The 22,376-nt window shown below is 47.9% G+C and overlaps 1 protein-coding gene across 1 annotated transcript in view; it reads right to left on the bottom strand.

The window, feature by feature from the left end:
- DOCK1 (dedicator of cytokinesis 1) overlaps positions 1-22,376 on the bottom strand; it is a 445,579-nt gene that overhangs the window by 292,600 nt on the left and 130,603 nt on the right. Inside the window, 2 exon segments of the mRNA XM_031957020.1 lie at positions 3,576-3,671; positions 4,249-4,376. Coding sequence (XP_031812880.1) covers positions 3,576-3,671; positions 4,249-4,376 — 224 coding nt within the window.

Below are 22,376 nucleotides of genomic sequence, written 5' to 3'. Positions count from 1 at the left end.
ACAAGGCAAAGCCCAAGCGCGCCCTCAGCTTGAGGAGCCCCAAAGTCCCCTGGCAGAAGGAATCAACGCCCTCATCTTCCATCAACCCTTAGTAAAGGAGAGTCTGAGAGACCAACTAGTCGCCTCAGTGGCGTGATGAACCAGGCCAGAGCAGCCTCCTACTGCTCCAAGGGAGGAAGCTCCAGCAGGTGAAGTAGAACAACACAGTGGCTCCTGCACACATGGGAGGTTCTGGCCAGCCTCCCCTTGAAGCTGCTTCTGTCGGCCCCTGCCCGGGGAAACCGGAGTCCAGACTGCAGGGGCAGCACGGCCTGAGGGGCAGCATGGCCTGAGGGGCAGCAGCTTATTTATGTGTGCACGGGCAGGAAAGGGCAAAAGGGAGAGGAGGATGTGGGGAGGGAGGAACAGGAAGGGAAAGGGAGGAAGAAGAGAAAGGGGGAGAGAAGGAAAAGAAAAAGGGAGCAAGTGGGAAAGATGGTGAGGGAGGGAGAGGAAAGACAGAGAAATAGCCCCAAAGCAGCGAGAGATTCCCAGACCACCAGGCCAGGAGACCTGGCAATGGCCTCAGTGCTGCACAATCCATCACAAGGACACCAACCCAGGCATTTAGCAAGTGCCAACTGGTGCCAGCCGCTGGGGAACCCACCGCGGCCCATGAGGGCCGACCCAGCTCCTGGCCCTGCTCCCAACATGGCAAACAGGGGGGTCCAAAACGAGCCCCAAACGCTACCCTGCAGGTCACCAAGGGGGTCAGCCCCTGCCCGGGGCAACCTGCCCAAGCACTTCTCTTCTCGGTGTGTCGTCCCACTCAGAGACCGAAGCGGGCAACCTCCCCAGAGCTTTGGGGGCCACACCAGGAACCCCGGGCACTGCTGAGGCCACAGAACCAGGTCCCCTTTTTGTGTTCTGCAAACACACAGAAGAAGGGTCTCTGCCATGAAGCCCCCTCCCCTGCAGATGGGAGCGAGGGCCTAGGCCAGCAGGAGCATGTGGCCACCCACAAAGGCCCGACATTCTTCCCCAGCTCCTTCCCAGGTCCGCCACCTTGTCACCGCCTCCCCAGCTCTGAACCTAATGTAATTCCGGATGCAACCACACGGGCACAGGAGGCAGGAATCCCGATCCAGGAGAGCGCGGGGTGCGGGCGGACCATTGGGGCCTTGGTTTGGGAGAAGGGGAGGGGGGCAGTAGAGGAAGGGGCTGATTCCCATTCAGAGCAAGGCGAATATGACCTGGCTCTCTGAAAAACGGGCTGATGACCCGACCTCCCCTTAAAGAATCGGGAGCCGTCCACCTGCTCCACAAGGCCTGGTGAGAACAAGAGGATTTCTCACAACTGGACCGGAGCAGTTTTCCAAACTGGCAGCAACCGGAGAGAGAACCGGGCACCAGGAGTGTGGCATCCCAATATACACGCCCTGGCCTCCTACCCCCCACCGAAAAGCATCTTGGGTATGGAGCTTATAGGGCAGCAAGGTAGCCTAGTAAATAGATTTGTAGTCAAGTGGACCTGAGTTCGAACCTCCCCACAGGTGCCTAATAGCTGTGTGAGCCTCCCTCATTAACAGTTTCTTCCATTCTAAGTAAGAAAAAAATTGGCAATCAACTCATAAGGTTGTGAAAATCATAGTCTTTGCACCGAATCAGCAGTCAGATGAAACAACATGTGAAAGCTCTAGGGAATGTTAATGGTTATTTTTAACATGACCTATCATTTATCTTCTTTCACACTCAATTGCTGCATTTGTGACACAAAGGGCTGGAATTGTCCTACTTCTAAGAGCTCTTCCAGCTCCGTGGCCCATCATACTACCAGACTCCTAATAAAAGCCTCCTGCCCCTTCACTAAAAATTAAGCCCAATGAAAATTTTCCCAATATTTCGGCCAATATCGAATCAAATTTCTGTGCAATTAAAGCTAGAATTAAATGGCCCTTTCTGGAATTGGTCCAATGACTCTGTTTCCCCTTCTCCCGTCTCCTTTAAAGTAAGGTGGAAATACTGCCCTCATTTAGTATACATCTTGCTCTGGCTGAACAGTATAGAACTGGAAAACTTATTTCAACACAAAATACCCCCCAATAACAAGGATGAGAACAGGGTAAAGAGAGGCACTGGATGGGAACCTTTGAATGTATCCAAGGAAGGATTCCCATGTGAATGGGCCTTGAACCCAAGGCAATATTGAGGTACCAAGGGGCCCAGCAGCAGAAAATGGCGTTGATATATTCAGGAAACCATTCTAAGGCCCATCAAGATACAAAAGAAGCCTCAGCCTCTTCCTAGAAACACAGCCCTCCTGATTTTGGCTCAGCTTCCTCTTTAATTTAGGACAGAAAATTCATTTTTGCACCAGAGAGAGAATAACAACAGTAGAAAATTAGGAGTAAGGAAAATTTACTTTCACAAGAAAAGTGGAAAAAAATTTGGAAACATCATAGAACCATCGTACCAGACCCAGAAATAATCTAGCATATTGACATACAACACATGGCACATTCAAGCTGCAAGAGAGAACACTCATACCAAAATGCCTCTGAAATCAAATCCTCGGTCTTCTCACATGCTAATTATCCAAGCTTTCCCACAAATTGTGCTTGGAAAGAAAGACTGGGGTGGGAAAGGGAGGAAGACAGAGGGAACGAAGAAAGGCAGAGAGAGGGAGAGAGAAAGAGGGAGGGGGAGAGAGAAAGAAGGAGGGAGAGAGGGAGGGAGAGGAGGAAGGAAGTGAGGGAGAGAGGGGGAGAGAGAGAGAGAGAGAGAGAGAGAGAGAGAGAGAGAGAGAGAGAGAAAGAAAGAATAAGAAAGAAAGACATAAGCCATGTGGCACAGGGCTACACTGAATTACTTTAGTAAGATGAAAAAGAGCCACAACTGCTGATTTTCATTCCACTCTTTACACTGATCTCCGATCAGCCATGAGGAGGCCTGACACCATCACGAAGCAGTCTCCCAGAGCAGCTCCAGGAGCCCTTGGGGGCCGGCCTTGTCCTACCATGTCCAGGGGGCCCAGCCTCAGGCCGCCATGACATTTGCTAATTGCAGGCAGCCGACCTGGAGTACCAGAATGGCAGGGTCAGCCAGACGTGCCATACGTGAGATTTCTGACCGGGAATCTGGGAAAGGCCAACTTCCTGGGGCTGACTCGATGAGACAATTTTATCTGGGCCACAGTTGTTCTCTGCCCATTTGAGTTCCAAGCTGAAGTCACAAATAAACACTGAACCATACTCCATAAACCATAGCAATCATATAAGTATCAAGTTTGCTCAATGTGATGAAGATTTAAATTTGTTCATCATGGAGAAATGGCCCTGCTCATTATCATTATTATCATCATCCTCATACTTATCATCATCATTCTCATATCTATCATCATCATCATCACCCTCATCATCTTCATCCTTATCATCACCATCATCATCCTCATCATCTTCATCCTTATCATCACCATCATCATCATCCTTATCATCATCATCATCATCATCATCATCATCATCACCATCACCCTCATCCTCATCCTCATCATCATCATCACCCCCCCACACACAGAGCCGACAGCAGTAGTCACTCACAATGAGCTCAGAATCCCGTCCCATGGAGATGACGGTTCGGTTCACGGTCCGAAGTAGCTTCTCCATGATGAGCTGAACGTGTCGCTGTGTGGGTCCCTGGAGAAGAATCACAGAGTCCTGACAATCAACCCCAAAAGCCTGTCATTAAAATTCCAGATGTTTGCTATGAAATCTTTCACCCAGTTAAAAGCAAATCAATTAGGACCCTTAACAAGATGAAAAATGGCCCCTGTCAAAGGCAAAGGCCCACACAAAGAAAGTCCGAGCCATTTTATTAATTCGAGCTCATTAATGATAATTTGTTGTATAATTGCAGGAATTTGATTTACGCAAATCTTAAAAATAATAAAGAATAGATCCATTCAAAGGATGTGACTTTTATGATCTTTCATTAGTCAACCAATTAACCATCTCCAGACTGGGTCACTTTTTAAGTCAATGGCTGTAAACTGCTATAATTTAGTGGTGGAAGTACGGGACAATGGGCAGCAGAGTGACCTTGGGCTGCAATGATCTGCTTCCGGCACGTCCTGGCTGGGGGGACCAGACTGGCGCCCACCGGCCTCAGAGAAGGAGGTTCCAGTCCCCCTCATTGGCCCGACCCCAAAGCTCCAATGGAGGCAGACTCCGTTCCCCCTTCCCCCCGCGGGCGGCCCACACGGTCCCCACTCACCACATCGTTCCGGTAGAGCACCTCCAGAATGTTACTGAGCAGCTGACAGCAGGCCTCCAGGTCTTCCTGCCTCTCCAGGTGATACTTCAGCTGCTCCGTCATCATGGGGAGCAGGATCTCTCGGCAGTCTGGGCGGAAAGATGAGGACACGCTTTAGGAGGCGCAGGGGGAAGCCGAGTGTGCCCCTTTGGGCATCTTAAGGACCATAAAGCACAGTTCTCAAGAACCCCATTGGGAGGCAGGGCCAACTCTTGGAGGCCACGGGATTCGCTTTCAAGCCCATTTGGGGAAACCACAAAGTGCAAGTCTGGAGTCAAGAATACTCGTCTTCCCGAGTTCAAATCCAGCCCCAAACACGTCTAGCTGTGTGACCTACACAGACTGTTTCACACTGTTTGCCTCAGTTTCCAAATCTGTAAAATGAGCTAGAGAATAATGGCAAATCCCTCCGGTACCTTTGCCAAAAATAAAAAGGGGGGAGGGGTAATGGGGGTCACGAAGAGTCAGAAACAACAGAACAACATTTACAGGAGGAAGAGGAGTGGGGAGCGAGAAAAGGCCATTCCCTTGTCTGAGGCTCGGGATTCCCTAACCCTAAAAATGGGGAGCGATTAAAATGGGGAAAATAGGATTGTGGCATCAGCAGCCTGATAGGCTGAGGGTCAAATGACCATAGATCTGTGGTCAATGGGTCCCACATCCCAGGCGTGGTTGGAAGGTGCAAAGTGTGCAAAAATCAAATGGAGAATGAGGGTGCAAACAAATAAACATCAGAGAATAATGAATGAATAAATAAATGGGGAGAAAGAGAGAAAAAGATGAAGAGAAAGAAAGTGAGGAGAGACAGAGACAGACAGAGACAGAGACACAGAGAGTGCTTTCCTACAGAGCTTTGTGACAGAAGGAAGGCTGAATAACCCCTGCTACCAATGCCAAGGTGAGACTGCAGCGCTTGTGGAGATAAATATAAATGATGTACAAAGTGCATGTGCCCAGAGCAATTGTAAAGAAAGAGAGTAAGTGGGAAAGTCCCCAGGAGGTGCCTGGGCTCCTGGCCCAGTGCCCGAGCTGGGCCCCTCTGCCATCCTCTACAGCCACAGTGACTAGGCCGGGCCTTTCTGCCTGGGCATCCTGGCTGTCCCGGGCCGCGCAGGAGGCCCAGATACAAGAGCACTCGCAGTCTCCTCCTCTAGCTTCCACCCCATGTTTCTGGTCCCGGCCCTCCGGCTGCCCACTGACGTGCACGGGGACACGATCTCAAAATAACTTTTAATGCATAAAAGAAACGGGTTCCAAAGGAAGATGAGGAGGCACGAACCTGGCATCAAGAGCCCCCGGTCTAGGCCAAGGCCAAGTTTTTATGGAAGAGGGAGCTGAGGCTCCGAGGGGGAAGGAGGGAGCACCAGGGCCGTGCAGGACATTTTGCTTCCTCTGTGTTTTCTCAGAACGATCCCAAGAAAGGGAAACATAAATTTTAAGTTACACATTCGATCAGGCCCAGACCCGTGCTTTGTCCCAGGAGAGGTGTCCCAGGGGAGGAAATACCCCCACCGTGTGGACTGGCTCCATCCGGCTTTGGAGAGCGGCCCAGAGGCCAGAGGCTGAGTGGCCCGTCTGGGACCCAAAGACAGGGCTGTTCCTGTCTGAGGGGCCGCGGCAGAAGTCACTATTTGGGGGCTAAGGGCAGCCTCCATCCACTCCCGCACTCCCTGAGATCAGGTTTCTAGAGGGAAGCAGCCGGTGACTCCGTTCCAGAGCCAGGATAAACCTGTGAGCTGGGATTCGAAACAGGGCCTCCAACCCCAAGTCCTAGTTCTTTGCAGCCTTTGAAGGCGTAATTACAGGCCCAGCTGGCTGGGTTTGGGGAGAGTCATCGGCCACTTTCCATTACTCAAATAGTTTGGTGACCTCATCTTCCCAGGCGGATTGTGACCCCCTCACACCGGAGCCTCTGGAGAGATTGTCACTCAGGCCCCCAAGTCTGCCACCGGGCGCCCGCCCCATGCATGCAAGGCTGGGGAGAGCCCCTGGCCAGGTCCCCTTACTCTCCCCTTTATGACCAGCCCAGGGTCTGTTCTGTTTCTGGACACTTTTAATGACTTGTCCCTTAGAGAAATGGCCGAGGACATCGCCCTCACTAGCTTGGAGCGGAGGGCAACAATAAAACAGGGAAACTGAGGGACCGCTGGAGAAATGGAGCCGAGGATGGCCGGGAAGGTGCTCCCCCCGTGCACCACGGGATGGGATGTGCTCCCTCCGAGCCATGGAGCACCGCCCCAACCTTCCTTCCCCCAACCCTCTGGGGCCCTGCCCTTCTTCCCTCCTTGCGGTTTACGATCACCAAGTCTCCACAAACCTCTGTTTTTGATCTCCAGAGTCCCCCCTTTCTCGAGCTCTCTAGCCTTTTCTCAGCCAAATTCCCAGAAAAACCATCAGGGTTTAATGGCTCTCTGACCTCTCTTTTCTTCCTGCTCTCCTGAACCTTCTGGAATCTGGTTCCCGACTATTTTTGGCTTTTTCTTTCCCTCTCCAGCGGGCAGCCCCGAGTCTGGTACATAAGGGCTTAATAAGTGCGGGTCAACTGGTCGTCCTCCAGCTGAAACTGCGCTTTCCAAATGCACCAGTGATCTCTTCATGAGCAAAGCTGATGCCCCTTCCTCCTTCCTCAGTGGGCTTCTCTGCGCCCAATGACCACCCACCATGGCTAAATACTCTCCTCTCTGGATACAGGTGACCTTGGTCTCTCCCAGTTTCCTTCCCACTTGTCCCTGTGACCTTTGTCTCTCCCTTCCGGCTTGTCCCCGTGACCTCTGTCTCTCCCGGTTCCCTTCCCGCTTGTCCCCGTGACCTTTGTCTCTCCCGGTTCCCTTCCCATTTTTCTGACCGCTCCACAGCCTCTTGCCAGCTTCTCATCCACGTCTCTCCCACTGACCGTATCCCAAAACTCCATCCTGGGAGAGCTTTATGCTTTCCTCTCCAGGGCCTCACGTGAAGATCTTGTTGGCTCCCGTGGGCCCAACCTTCCTCCCTACACAGATGACACCTTGATGGAGAAACCTGTTCCGATCTCTCTCTTAAGCTGCTGAAGACTCCGTCAGCCTCATGTCTGTGCAGAGGGATTTCTGAGCTGTTTTCCCAGCCTCTCTCTCTCCTGACCTCAGGTTCCTACCACCAATGGCTTCTTGGACATGGAGACAGGCGTCCTGCAGACCTATCCCAAAGAGAAAAACCTGCCCTCTCCCCAAATTCCCTCTTATTTTGAAGGGCCCACCATTCTCCCGCTTCTCTCAGCTCACAATTGTGGGGTCTCCTCCCTTGCTCCCCCCTCCCCCCATTTCCAGTCTGCTGCCAATTCTCATCATTTTGACCATCCCATCAGCTCTTGTGTGTCTCTCCCTTCCCTTCCCTCATCAGCCATCTTGTTTGGGACCCACATCACCTCACCCCTGGATTGCTGCCAGAGCCTGGGATGGGGGTCCCTGCCTCATCTCTATGATTCTCCCAGCAGCCTTGCCACATGCTGGCCCATGCTCAGTGGCCTAGTAGCTCCCCATCCTTCCCATCAAGTGCAAAGCCCTCTTCACAGCCTGCAGCCTTTCACCCTTCCCGGAGGGCCCCCCCCCCCCCCCCCCCCCCGCCCCCCCCCCGGCGGCACCCCCCCCCCCCCGCCCGCAGCCCTCCCCCCCCCCCGGAGGCCCCCCCCCCCCCCGAACCCAAGGATCTGGCCTTTGAGTCTCCATCACACCAACACTAAAAGCCCAACTCCATGCCTGGAGTGTTGCCTCTGACCTCCTGGTCTCCTGGCTCCCTTCAAGACTTGGCCCAAATCAGCTTTCTAGAAGGAGCCATTCCTGGTCCGTCGGTTACTGGCAAACTTCCCTTCCAAGGAGGCTTTGGTATGACTTGGGTGTACGTGTGTTCACCCGCAGACACCACACGCACATTTTCTTCCTCAGCATCTCCCAAGTCCCCTAAGACCTAGCCAGCTACTCACAATCTAATTGCAGAGCATATGAAGACCTTGGTTCTGGGGTGATTGGATAAAAGTGCACAGTGCTGAGGGGGTGGGTCAGAGACCTGGGTTAAAAATCCCAGCCTGGACAGTCTGTGACACTGAGTAAGTGACCCAGCCTTCGGGGCTAACGTTTCTCAGGAAACAACGAGGGTGGACTCCGTGGTCCATTCCAGTGCAAAATCTTAGGACTCCATGAGACTTGGGCCAGAGGGCTCAGCACTGGCAGGAAATCAGACTTTAAATGGATCTCCACAGACATCCTGATGCTGAAAGTTCCGAAGCTCAGCACAGTTGTCTGGAGGTGATGTGTTCATTTTCTGCGGGTTTCCCCTCTCTTCACTGAGGAGCTCACAGCATATCATTTCAAGAAAACAGACTCTAAATCTGATGGTCTATGATCACAGGGATCTATAAGCACCTATAACATGATGAGGAGCCTTAATCATTTTTCCATTTTCTAGTCAGAAATAGTCTACTCGAAAAAGCATTTGACAAAATCCAACATCCATTCTTATTAAAAACACTTGAGAGTATAGGAATGAATGGACTTTTCCTTAAAATAATCAGCAGCATCTATTTAAAACCATCAGTAAGCATCATCTGTAATGGGGACAAACTGCAACCATTCCCAATAAGATCTGGAGTGAAACAAGTTTGCCCACTATCACCGTTACTATTTAATATTGTATTAGAAACGCTAGCTTTGGCAATAAGAGCTGAGAAAGAGATTAAAGGAATAAGAATAGGCAATGAGGAAACCAAATTATCACTCTTTGCTGACGATATGATGTAAGTATACACTTAGAGAACCCCAGAGATTCTACTAAAAAGTTATTAGAAATAATCCATAACTTTAGCAAAGTTGCTGGTTATAAAATAAACCCACATAAGTCATCAGCATTCTTATATATCACTAACAAAATCCAACAGTCAGAGTTACAAAGAGAAATTCCATTTAAAGTAACTACTGATAATATAAAATATTTAGGAATCTATCTGCCAAGGGAAAATCAGAAACTTTATGAGCAAAATTACAGACCACTTTTCACACAAATTAAGTCTGATCTAACCAATTGGAAAAATATTAAATGCTCTTGGATAGGGCGAGCAAATATAATAAAGATGACAATATTACCTAAACTAATCTATTTATTTAGCGCTATACCAATCAGACTCCCAAAAAACTATTTTAACGACCTAGAAAAAAATAATAACAAAGTTCATATGGAAAAACAAAAGGTCAAGAATTTCAAGGGAATTAATGAAAAAAAAAATCAAATGAAGGTGGCTTAGCTGTATCAGATCTAAAATTATATTATAGAGCAGCAGTTACCAAAACCATTTGGTATTGGCTAAGGAATAGATTAGTTGATCAGTGGAATAGGTTAGGTTCAAGGGACAAAACAGTTAACAACTATAGCAATCTACTCTTTGACAAACCCAAAGACCCCAGCTTTTGGGATAAGAACTTACTGTTTAACAAAAATTGCTGGGAAAATTGGAAACTAATATGGCAGAAAATAGGCATTGATCCACACTTAACACCATACACCAAGAGAAGGTCAAAATGGGTTCATGACCTAGGCATAAAGAATGAAATTATAAATAAAGTAGAGGAACACGGAAATAGTCTGCTCAGAAAAACGGCAAAATCCCAAATGGAAAAGAAGCCCAGGAAATTAAGTCTTCATCTGCTCCAGCCATGTGTCTCCTTACTTGCCCATTGCCTTAAGGATGGAGGAAGCCCCACGTGACCCTTCAGGCTTACTGTCCATCACCCTCCCTCAGACACGGCTCCAGCCCAAAGCTGCTCCTCGAGGGGACTCATAGCACATTCCTCTTTTTGCACGGGTTTTCCTCCAAGCCCAGAACACTCATGGCTACCTTGAAGAAGGCCTGGACATGGCTCTTTTCAAAGCTGAGATGATTTGGACCAGTTTCCATGGTCTTGTGATGGAGAGAACCACTGAAATCTAGAGAAAGGATTGAGGGGAACAAGTGTGGATCACAACATAGTTTCATCTTTTTTTGTTGTTATTTGCTTGCTCTTTTTTTCTCCCATTTTTCCCCTTTGGATCTGATTTTTCTTGGGCAGCATGATAAATGTGGAAATATGTTTAGAAGAGCTGCACATGTTTAAGCTGTATTAGATTATTTTCTTCTCTAGGGCAAAGGGGTGGGAGGAAGGGAGGGAGAAAAATTTTGGAACATAAAGGTTTTGCAAGGGTGAATGTTGAAAACTACCCTTGCATGTATTTTAAAAACTAAGAAGATATTATTTAAGAGAAGAATAATGGCTGTTTTCCTTCACAGCCTAAATCAGTGGCCTTTCATACATCCCTTCTGATCGATCCTGTCAATGTGCTCCACTGCCCTGGAATCATTTTGGTCTTGACTCTGTATCTATTGGGTAAAAACTTATCTCTGTTTATGTCATCTCCACCAGTAAAAAGTATGCTCCTCAAGGGCATGGAAAGTCTCCTTTTTGCCTTGGAACCCAAGGACAGCGCCTGGCATGCAGAAAAGGCTTAATAAAAGTCGGCTGAACTGCCTAGGACTGCCCAGGCATCTTCATGACTGGGATACACAATTAGAGTCAACAGGATTTCAACATCTGCTCGCCGGCTGCTGCCCAGGTCCAAAGCCCAATGCTGCAGACTGGGCTAACGTATGCAGAAGATAACATATTCATCTTAATAAAGAGATGTTCAGCAGGCATCCTTACTGACTTCTCAATGCTCGAGAAAAACATCTGGCCATCTTACAAGAGCCGAACTCCGGCCCAATGTGGCCATGAGAGTAGCTTTATCCACTTAAAACATTTGCTTTTATGAACACCGAGCAATGTGTTTTTTCATTTGGAGTTTGCAAAGGCAGAAGAAACAAATGACCCATAAAGGGATCTTTAATAACCTGGCTCTCATTATAATGCACCAAGATAACAATTAACACTTTTAATGAGAATCCGACAGGAAGAGCTCATCTAAATGGGGGATGCTCTCCATTTATCTTCTCGGGGACAAATCATTTTTAAATAGAGAAATCATCCTATTTTTCAGCCAACTGAGAACTTCATTTAGCTTGGGCTCATCTGCTTCCCACCCCCACCGGCCTCCCCAGGTAAATCCTAAAGGAAAAGTGGGATGAGAGATGTCTGCATATATTGCTCTTTGTTTGTGAGAGCAAGTCAGCTGACTATGGCAGCATCTAGGGAGCTGGGCCCAGAAGGACAGAACCCTGACCCCAAGGGGTTTATGTTCTGAGGGAAGGGATGAGACAGAACAGGAGATGATTTGAGGAAGAAGGAGAGATTGGGGAATCAGATCAGGCTTCACAGAAGCCTCTTGGAACTGAGCTGGGAGTTGAATCGAGGCAAGAACATAGACTGAGCCAGTTCTAAGCTTGGGGAAGAGCTTGGGCCAGGCAAGAGATGGAACGTGGCATCCAGGGCAGTAAGCCGGCCGGTTTGGTTGGAAATTAGAGTGGGTGAAAGGGAGTGATGGGAAATGGGGCTGGACAGGGAGGCTTGGGGGAGATGCTACAGCAGACATGCTTCAGCAATGGAACGATGCTCCTTCACTTGATGGGTCTCAGGTGTGCAAGGTCCCAGGCCAGGCTCCAGGAAACAAGTCTTGCTCTCAAAAGCTTACATTGTGCTGGGCAGGAACAGGTGGGTGGGTCCGATTTTCGAGTAGATATAAACATATGGAAGCAGGAAGGAGGGCCCCTCACAACTCCAGGGGAGCCAAGGGATGGGCCTGGAGCTGCGCCCTCAAGGTAGCAAAGCGATCAATAAGGAGCATAGTCTATCAGGAGGTCTGGCCCAGGGCAAAGGCACAGAGGGGAAAGGGAATCCTTCAGCAAAGGAAGGGGCTTCTGGGCCCATCTGATCCAACCTGAACCTTAAAGAATCCAGTACCCAACACCTGCGGAGGAGCCAATTTCATGGGAAATGGCAAGCCAGGAATCGACCAAATGGTTGAAACCAATCTTATCCTGCATCAATCTCTCTCCATTCACTCCCCCACTCCCCCTCGATGGGCCCTACATTTCAGGCTCATTGTCGGCCCATTCTGGGCCTTCCATCTCTCACTCCCACCTAAAATGATCTCGATCTCCTGCCCTCCAACTCCTGGAAGGCTCAGCATTTCATCCAAGGCCTACACACAAAGGGTGTTTAATAAGCGCATGTGGAACGGGTGACTAGCTAAGCCATGGCCAAGAGGCCTTTCCAAATCCCTCCAAGACTGAGTGTCCTTCCATCTCCACTTCTGGAGGTGACTGGATCCACTTGGTATTCTGCCTTTACCCAATTCTATAACTGAGCATGTCTACTCAGCCCACCGCAAGCCAAAGGGAGCCCCGAGGTCTGGGGTGATATGCTGCCCACCTCAGTGGTCTCAGGGCCTCCCAGGAGGTGTTTGCTATAGTTAGTGAAGTGGAATGAAATGGGGTGAAAAAGATGGCCAAAGAGACGGGTCAAGACCAGGCGGAAGCCTTCCGGTGTCAGAGAGGAGACCACATTTTGTCCAAGAAGGGGAGGAATAGCCAAAAGGAATAATCGCTGAGCTCGGTCAGTCCTTGAAACCAGAGACCCAGTGTCCAGCTAGAGACCTCCAGGAGACCAAAGACAGAGGAAAAGAAAGACCTCATGAACACACAAATCTTGAGCTGCCCCTTTTGTAGCAGCAATTAACTGTGAGGAAATGGGGACCTGTGTCAGAATAGTCAAAGGCTGCCCCGACAGGCTAGTTCTAGAGGAACGGGAAAATAAATGGCAAAGATTGGAAAATAGTCTGCAGGTATCTGAGCACCAGACCCCATGAAATAGGGCCTGAAAGTCTCTCTGGCCAAGATAATTAGCAACGAAGCCCCTTCACCTCCTCGTAGCCGACAGTAGCTAATCTTCCTTGTTGCCTTTGCACGGACGGGAGGAGGTATTTTGCAGGAGTGTTTGCAATCAGGAAGTTCTGGGTCCAAGTCTTCTCTCTAAAACTCCTTGGTCACGTGACTCTGGCCAAGTTACCTCTCAGGGCCCGAGAAACTTCCCAAGAGCCTAAGTTTTATCTCCTAGGTCATAAAACAGCTCTGATCGATTCTGGTGGAAGGACCTTCCAACACCACCAAGATTTCCTCAAACTTCTGCGATTTTCAGTGAACAGGTTTAGGGAGAGAGGGAAAGAAAAGAACTGTCTGACTTTGAAAAAGAGACCACACTGCTCCTCCATGGAATACGGTCCACAGGATAAGAGGCTGTGAATCTAACAGAACTGAAACACTAAGGGGATTATGAAGGAAGGTGAATTCTAATTATTAGATGTTTTTAAAACATTGAGGAAAAAGCCATTTCCACTATCAAACTCTACCCAAAGTAAAAGGATTTCCTCCCGGCTCTAAGTGCTGCAAACTAAGGGAGGGACTGAGACAGACAGCCAAGGACCGGGGAGATCACTGAAGCTGAGGACCTCCTCCCAGCACCCCTCCGCCTCTCACTAGCCCCCACTGTCCCCAGGAGCCAAGCCCCGGCTGCTCAGATCGCACAGGTTGGCGCCCCAGCCAAGCTCCCGGTTCTGCCCCTAATTCTGATGCCCTCCTGATGCCCAAATACCTCACGCTGATCCAGGCAGGGAGCCCTGCGTAACCCGGCACCAGGAGCCCTCTCAGAGCTGGTGGGAAACTACATGCCCTGGCCTTTCTGAGCGGCAGCCCACTGGCCCTCCGGCCTCCCTCCAGGACTCTTCCCAGGCCACATCCCCTCCACTGCTGCATCACAGAGTCAAGGGCGTCTGTGAAGGCTCCCCTCCTCCCCAAGGCTTCCTTAACCCCCCAATGTTAGTGGTCTCCACCTCCTCCTAGACAGGGTGGTCTAGGCCACTGAGCTCCAGACACGAGGCCAGAGAGACCCCACATGGACCCCACACAGACCACATCGCAGCACTTTCCCTCCGCCCCCGTTTCCACATCTCTTCCAGGGACGCAGTCTGCACTTCCTAAATGTCCTCCCTCTGGCTTTAAATCTTAAAACAGCCATCGATGCTTCTACAATGTCAGCTACTAGCACCAAGATCTCCCCAGGAGAAGGGAAGACCTGACAGCAGGGCTAAGTTTTATTTGTTTTGTCTTTATGGCCTCAGTGCCTAGCAACAGTCTGGTAAACACTAAGAGCTTAATAAATGCTGGCAGATTTGGGCTAGAGGGAGACACGATCTCATCAGTGGCCACAACAGCGTTCTGGAGCGTTCTGGTCCGTTAACGTTACAGACAAACCCAGCGAATCCCTCGGGGAGTGCCCTCACAAGCCGAGATTCTGCCTTAACCTAATGCGTGTGCTCTGGATGGATTCTTTGGGAAGTGGATCTGGACGGATTCTTTGGGAAGTGGATCTGGACGGATTCTTTGGGAAGTGGATCTGGGACAGATTCTTTGGGAAGTGGAGAATGAAAACACACTCAGGAAACTTTGCAAATGCACGAGATAAAATACAGTTACAAAAGCAGGGGATGAGATCGAGACACAGGAAACATGCAAACCCAGCTCCTGGGCAAAGGCTCGGAGCGCCCCTTTCCAGTCCTGGCATCCCAGGGGTCCTGGGGCAGGCCTAGTTCTCACCATCTGCTTCCCACCTCCCCCACGATGACACCACATTTCCATAAACCTATGAATCTGCCATGTTGTCCCAGAACACCACGCTCTCCCAACACTAATAAACATATGGTGGGTTGTCCATAAATAATGGAGGAATGAAGGAACAAGAGAGAGGAAAGAGAAAACCTCCAGAAGGACCAATTCAGCTTTGTCCAACATTACTTTTGAAGACACACAGGTGACAGTGACTTGGGGAGGGGGGGGGGGGGGGGGGGGGATCCAAGAAGACAATCATCCTTATTTAATAGAGATTAAGGCTTTTCAAAGAAATGGAAAAGAGGGAAAGAGGGAAAAGGAACAGAGATGAAAGAATGAACTAATACTTTAAATTGTCAAAACCAAAGATAGCCTTGGAAAAGAGCTGACAAAGGGCAGCTCCCTTTTCAATGGATACCGAGGGGATTTAGGGTAAGGAATGTTAGGCAATGTGCATGATAATAGCTAGCATTTATAGAGCACCTACTATGTGCCAGACACTGACGTAAGTACTCTACAAATATTATTTCTAGATACAGAGAAGACTTAGGGTAAGGAATTTAGGTAATGTACATGATAATAGCTAGCATTTATAGAGCACCTACTATGTGCCAGACACTCTGACCTAAGTGCTCTTCAAATATTATTTCTGGATATGGAAGGAACTTAGGGTAAGGAACATTAGATAATGCTCATGATAATAGTTAACACATAGAGAGCACCTACTATGTGCCAGACACTCAGCTAAGTGCTCTACAAACATTATTTCTGGATATGGAAGGCACTTAGGATAAGGAACATTAGATCATGGTCATAGTAATAGTTAACATATATAAAGCACCTACTATGTGCCAGACACTGACCTAAGCGCTCTACAGATATTATTTCTGGATTTAGACGCCACTTAGGATAAGGAGCATTAGATAATGCTCATGATAATAATTAACATATATAAAGCACCTACTATGTGCCAGACACTGACCTGAGTGCTCTACAGATATTATTTCTGGATATAGATGGCACTTAGGGTAAGGAGCATTAGATAATGCTCATGATAATAATTAACATATATAAAGCACCTACTATGTGCCAGACACTGACCTGAGTGCTTTACAAATATTATTTCTTGATGCGGAGGAGACTAAGGTTAAGGAACTTAGGTAACGCACATGATAATAGCTAGCATTTATAGAACACCTACTATGTGCCAGACACTGACCTGAGTGCTCTACAAATATTATTATTTCTGGATACAGAAGGGACTTAAGGTAAAGAACATTAGATAATGCTCATGATAATAGGTAACATATATAGAGCACCTACTATGTGCCAGACACTCAACTAAATGCTCTACAAACATTATTTCTGGATATGGAGGGGACTTAGGGTAAGGAACATTAGATCATGCTCATAATAATAGTTAACATAAATAAAACACTTACTATGTGCCAGACACTGATCTGAGTGCTCTATAAATATTATTTCTGGATATGGAAGGGAGAAGAACCATGTAAGAACCCGCATCCTTGACTTATCAATCCCAAAACAATGCCATCAGAGGGTCAGGAAATAAGCCGAGGGAATGGATTCAAGATTCAGAATTTTCAGATCCAGACAAATGAGGGCTGTTTGCCCCCACCTCCCAGTAATGACCTAATGCAAGATAATTTTTCAAGAGTAGCTCCTACTTTAAAGTATAGGGCAGGAGGTCAGAATTAAGGGGAGGTGGCAAGAGGGTCTCCTCCTCCAACATTAAAAAGAGAGAAGAAAGTCCAGAAGCAAACACAAACCAGCAGAGAAGCTTGAGATTTATGTGCTGAATTTCTCTTACACTGGGGGGAAAAAAGGAAAAAATTTATACCAAGTAGCTTCACAGTACCATGTACAATGCCATGGTTTTGTCCAATCAAAAGCTCATTTCACTCATTATTTAAATTCTAAATAAAAATCAAATTAAAAAAAAAATACAGGTTGAGTTGTGCGGCCTTTGAAGAAAATTTAGTTCGGATTCAAAGGGAAAGGGATAAAAAATCAGCCCAAAGGAAGTGTTATTCCATGAGCTCGCTGACCCAGAGACATCAAGGTAGAGGGAGGGAAGGGGGCCTGTGGGATGCTCTGAAGGTGCACATTGCATTACCCCACCCATTAATCCCCTCTAAGGTGATGGGGTCCAATCAGGGCTGGGGCTCGGGCAGGGATCTTACATATGTTCATTTTGTTCCATTCTTCTCGAAAATTAATGCAGGACCATTTCCCAAGGAAGCATCAACCTGCCATGCTGTGCTTAGGCTGGAAGGAGGGGGTTTCTTTGGAATAATAATTCAATTACTCCGAAATTTTCTTTTCTGACCAGCAATTTCAATTTTCGCTTTTTCGCCCTTTGTCAGTTATGTGTCTGCAGCAATATAAGCGTGAGGGGCCACGATAGAAATGCAAAAATTATAACGCTCTGACCTTTTCTCCTCTTTTAACTCGCATTATTATTGCCTCTCTCCACATCAGTGATTCGCACTTGTGAAGCTGTAACCTACTTAAGTAGCCATTGGCGAGTCTTGTCTGGAGCTATTACACAGCACCCAATTGTACAGGGACAGCATGCTAAGGGCTGCAGGAGCTCTCGCACCAAACGTGGCCGTCTACAGTAGAGTTACCACCGTGACCCAGAAGGTGGAAAGGCACACGCGGGGAGGCTTTGGAGCGCCCAAGTCATGAAAAAGCCGTTTCCCTTAACTCATGGATCGCCGCCGGCATTTCATTCGAAAAGTCATCCCAAGCTGCTGCTCCCTTTCTGGGTCTGTTTCCTCATTTGTGAGATGTCAGAGTAGGGATGGGTCATGTGAAGGTCTTCAGAGCTCCAACCTTCTCCCTTCTATGTCCCAAGGTCCTTCCCAAGCCTCGTCTAATTTCTAAATTTCCTTCCACCTCTACCATCTCCTGCCCTGGGGTCCTCTGCACCTCTGAGATTCTATGCCCTAAGCTCTTAGAACTCAAATATCCAACGTTCCAAGTTGCCCCGAGCTCTTATAACTCAAATAGCCAACGTTCCAAGGTGCCCTGAGCTCTTATAACTCGAATATCCAATGTTCCAAGGTACTTCCCAACTCCAACGTTCAATATCCCACGATCATATGAGTTGGCATGTCAAGTGCTTCAGAAACCTGAAAGAAATAGGGAGCTGCTGGTGAAGTCCGCAATCCATGTCCAGAATCCACATGCTGAATCCACATCCCCAGCTCTGACGTCGCCAGATTCCACTTCGCCAGTTTAGGTCAGGAAGGCTCCATCCAGCTCTGAAGTTTGAAGGTTCTTCCAAAGTTCTAAGGTCTCTCCAAATTGTCTTTGGCCACTCTGATGCTCTAAGTTCTTAGGATCTGACTGTGCTTTCCACGGTCCCTTCTGCCTCTGGAAGACAGATGTTCCTGACAAGCTAGTCAAGAGCAGAACAGATGTTTCTAACCCAGAGTCAGATGGATTCCTCAAGGACAACACTGCACTTCAGCAGCTTCCTCCTCTTCCTACCTAACAAGTCTCCTCACAGAAATAGTATTCCCCCTTCATCCCTGCCCCACCCCTTCATACACATAGAGTTCTTATAGAGTTCAGATGGAGACCTAAGGTCAGAGAAAGCCTCTTTCTGATCAGGATTTCTACATGAATTCACCATTCTTGCTGACACTGCTAATTGGCCGGGTTGGCTCTTTCAAGCTCAAGGAGACCGATCCAGGAATCCCAGAACCTGAGCTCGCTATAAGAATCCTTGTCCACTGGCTCGATCCAAAAATCACAGAACCTCGGCTTTTGGCCTAACAGACAAGGAGAACTCACTTCCTCCAGACAGAGCCCATGACACTCTGGGATGGGTTGAGTGACAGCAGATTTCTCCTTAGAGATTCGTTGTGCAACCTCTTCCCACGGCAGCTAGGTTGGCCCACTGAGACCCCTCTTGCAGTTCAAGGTCAGGACTCCCAGAGGTTAAGACTATGAAGGAGGGGAGGGGAAGGGCCCCTCTTGCAGTTCAGGACTATACCAACCTTTCTTCTACTGTTAGGGTTTAACATGAAAGCCAGCAGCTTTCTATCTCTCTACCCAACAGAGCTCACCAAACTGGGAGCCTATTTGGCTTCAATCCCTCTTCTGATCAGTTCTTTCCACTCTGGGAGAGTCTAATGGTTTATGCTCTGATCAGTTCTTGTCTTCCTGAGGAGTGAGTGCAAGATTTTCCAGGATTTCTGCCAGATCACAAAAAGCCTGAGAGTTCAATCCTATTCAGTAGTTATTCCTCCTGCCTCAGGGTTTGCATCTACTGCTCCAGCCAGGTCGGACCCTGCTCCATAAAGCCTCAGAACATTTGGGAAGGGGGGCTTCCAGCACAACCTGAAGGAATCTGAACCAAAGGCTGAGTTGTCAGTCAGGTATCGAGCCCATCTGCAGTTGGATTTCTAGTGACGCAGCCTCCAGAAGAGGATCCACCAGCCGGGGGGTAAAAGGAAAAAGACCATTGGTTTTCCTAAACAAAAAGGCAAAAAGGCAAAAACCAGAGAGAGAAGACGAGCAAGAGGAGGAAAAAAGAAAAGAAAAGGAGGAAAAAAGGAGGAAAGGAGAAATCCTCATTTTATCTGCCTCAACAACTGTCGACTGGACTTTAAATTAAGAAATCTAACAGCAGGTCAGTGATTTGTCCGAGGATCACACACAACTGAACTTGTCCAATAAAATAAGAATGAAGTCACAAGGGTGAGAATCCTACTTTTAACAGTTCACGTTTCTGCAGTGCTTTAAGGTTTGCCAAAAGCTTTCTCTGAGTCGCTCTCCCTGTTAGGTCTTGCAAGCATTATCAGTCCTGCACGGCAACCGAGGCACAAAAGGCAGACTGATTGGTTCAGTTTCAAACCATCTGGAAGCATCAAATTTGGGAAACAATCTAAGTTTCTTTGGTGCAATCCCAGAGTTCTTCCCGCTGGACGATACTTCCCAAGTGTCATTCTCCCACATGGAAGTGCGCCATTTTACTTCTAGCCTTCTGCAGCCTCACCAGTGATCCCCAGACTTCTGGTCACTATATCGAAGCCCACCCATAACAGCCAGCCCAGACCATAACAGCACACTGTGGGGGTGGCTGGAGGAGCCCACACCAAGCAGACTCCCCGGCAACCAAGACCTCCAGAGTAAAGGCTGCAGGAACTTTGCCAGATTTGAAGAACTCCCCCAAGCTGAGTCCGGAAGGCCAACTTCAGCTACATGGCCCAAGGCTGAAACAAAGAGGCAGGAAATGGTGGGATTTGGCTAATTCCAGCCTCCTTGGGGCCATGGGGAGATGTGTGAAGTAGCGGGCGAGGGGACCGGGACGGAAAGCCAAGAAGCCAGCAGGGAGAAGAGGGCGCCGTCGCTCCTTGCTTGGGCCTCTGCTTTTCTGTTCACAAGTGCGGTTTAACTTTAATTATTTATAGCTAATGTAGGGTGGTCTATTTTGTAAAAGTAATGAAATCTCCGTAATGAGACCTCCCTGGAGATCTCGGCTATTAAATCTCCCCTAACAAGCAGATGAGATGGCTGGAGCTGTTGCTGAGGATCGAGGCGTGTGCAATTAATTCCGCCGGACAAGAAGCCACGGCCCACTGGAAAGGGAAGAGGCCCGGAGGAGGCCTGAGTTCAAGTGGTGGCAGATAACAGGCTTCTCTCTGGTGTCCCCAAATCACTCAAACACTCCATCAACAAGCCTTGATTAAGCACCAATTATATACCAGGAAGAGTCCTCGGTGAAAAGAGATGCAAAGAAAAGATGCAGCAGCGCCTGTTCTGGAGGAACTAATATTCTGTCAGGAAAGCTAATACGATCATATTTAATAATTATTGAATGGGGCAGCTGGGTGGCGCAGTGGGTAGAGCACCAGCCCTGAAGCAGGAGGACCTGAGTTCAAATCTGGTCTCAGACACTTAACACTTCCCATCTGTGTGACTCTGGGCAAGTCACTTAACCCTAATTCCCTCAGCAATAAATAAATTAATGAATGAATAAAATAACAAATAAATAAATAATAACAGAATATTTTTCAATCGAATTCAATTGAATAATTGTTGAATGAATACATCAGAAGTCAAGGTAGGTTTAGGGACGGACGATCCTAGCAACTGAAAGATTTAATAAATGCTTGTTGATTGAATTAATTGGAATGAGGGCTTATTAACTGTAGTGCCAGAAACTTAGCCTGCTTCCTTAAGGAGCTGGGGGAAGACAGAATTGGAAAAAATCAAAATTCAATGGAGGGTCAACATGATTTTGTTTTGTTTTGTTTAAGAGACCCCAGAGTATCCAGTATTATGCTAGCTGCTGCAGTTCAAAAAAAAAAAAAAAAAAACACACACACACACACTATACAAACAGCCCATGCCCTCCAAATATTGTCCTTCTATCAGGGCACACGCACAAAGAAATGTGAATTGTTATGAGAATCTCAGTCTTGGAAAGCTGCTTCAAATGCAAAGCCCTGGGACAGTACTGACTGTCACACACTCCTAAAGCGCCTCCAGCATCCCCTGGCCAGGATTCGGGGCAGGCAGGTCTGGCTGCCCAGGACAAGCTGCCCCTCGGGAGGCTACATGTGATTGGCTCAAGTACAAAGCTGCTTGGAGGGCACGGAGCTACAGAGCAGCTCAGACTTCATCCATAATCATCCTGGCCGCTTATGTTCCACAGCCACCTTCTCTGTCAGAGAAAATCCACCACTGAGAATGAAATTGTACATTTGCATTGAGAAACAGGAGGCAATTTTCCCCCGGGTCCCCATCGACCCCTGGCCGTCTTCCCCTCATGTCTTCTGATCACTTACCACTTCTTTTGTTGCTTTTTTTTCCCTCCAAGAATACTAAGGCACATTTTCAATTCAAACTGAAAATATTTCTCTTAAAACATACAATCTGAAGCTGCAGTTAAAAATCTGGCACCAAATAAAAAATTATGTTTAAAAAAATTAAAAAGAAAAATTCTAGCACCATCCTTTTACTCCTAGCTAATCTGGTTAAGCCAAGGAACAAATAGTAGCATAGAGTATAGCACAGGCCTGGGTGCAAGGGCCTTGGAAACTCATTAGCAAGGTGTTAGTGGGCAAGTCATACAACCTCTCAGTGTCAAAAGAAAACTCTCTAATGCTACATATTTAATTGATTTAAACCAATCAAATAGGATTTAGAAATGTACTAAAAGCCAAGAACCAGGAGATTTTCTTTTCAGGACAGTCCCCTTGGCTTTGCCTCAGTTTCTCCATACATAAACTGGGAATCATAAAGAGAAAGGAATACGGAAGTTTGGGGGTTTTGTGTGTTGTTGGTTTTTAAAGAAAAATATTGACCAAAGCAGGAACATAAATGCGGAGGAGAAGGCAAAGCCTCTCAGCGAAGGCTCCAGTCTTTGCTCGAGAGTCAGGACTTTATATGAGCTGCGAATAAATGAGCAAAAGCTCATTGACAAAGGCCTAAAGCTTCACTCAAAGCACTT

This window comes from Sarcophilus harrisii, chromosome 2 (genome assembly GCF_902635505.1).
Source record: "Sarcophilus harrisii chromosome 2, mSarHar1.11, whole genome shotgun sequence".
Lineage (NCBI taxonomy): Eukaryota > Metazoa > Chordata > Mammalia > Dasyuromorphia > Dasyuridae > Sarcophilus > Sarcophilus harrisii.
The sequence above is the reverse complement of the archived record's forward strand: the minus strand, read 5'-3'. Positions and strand labels throughout refer to the sequence as shown.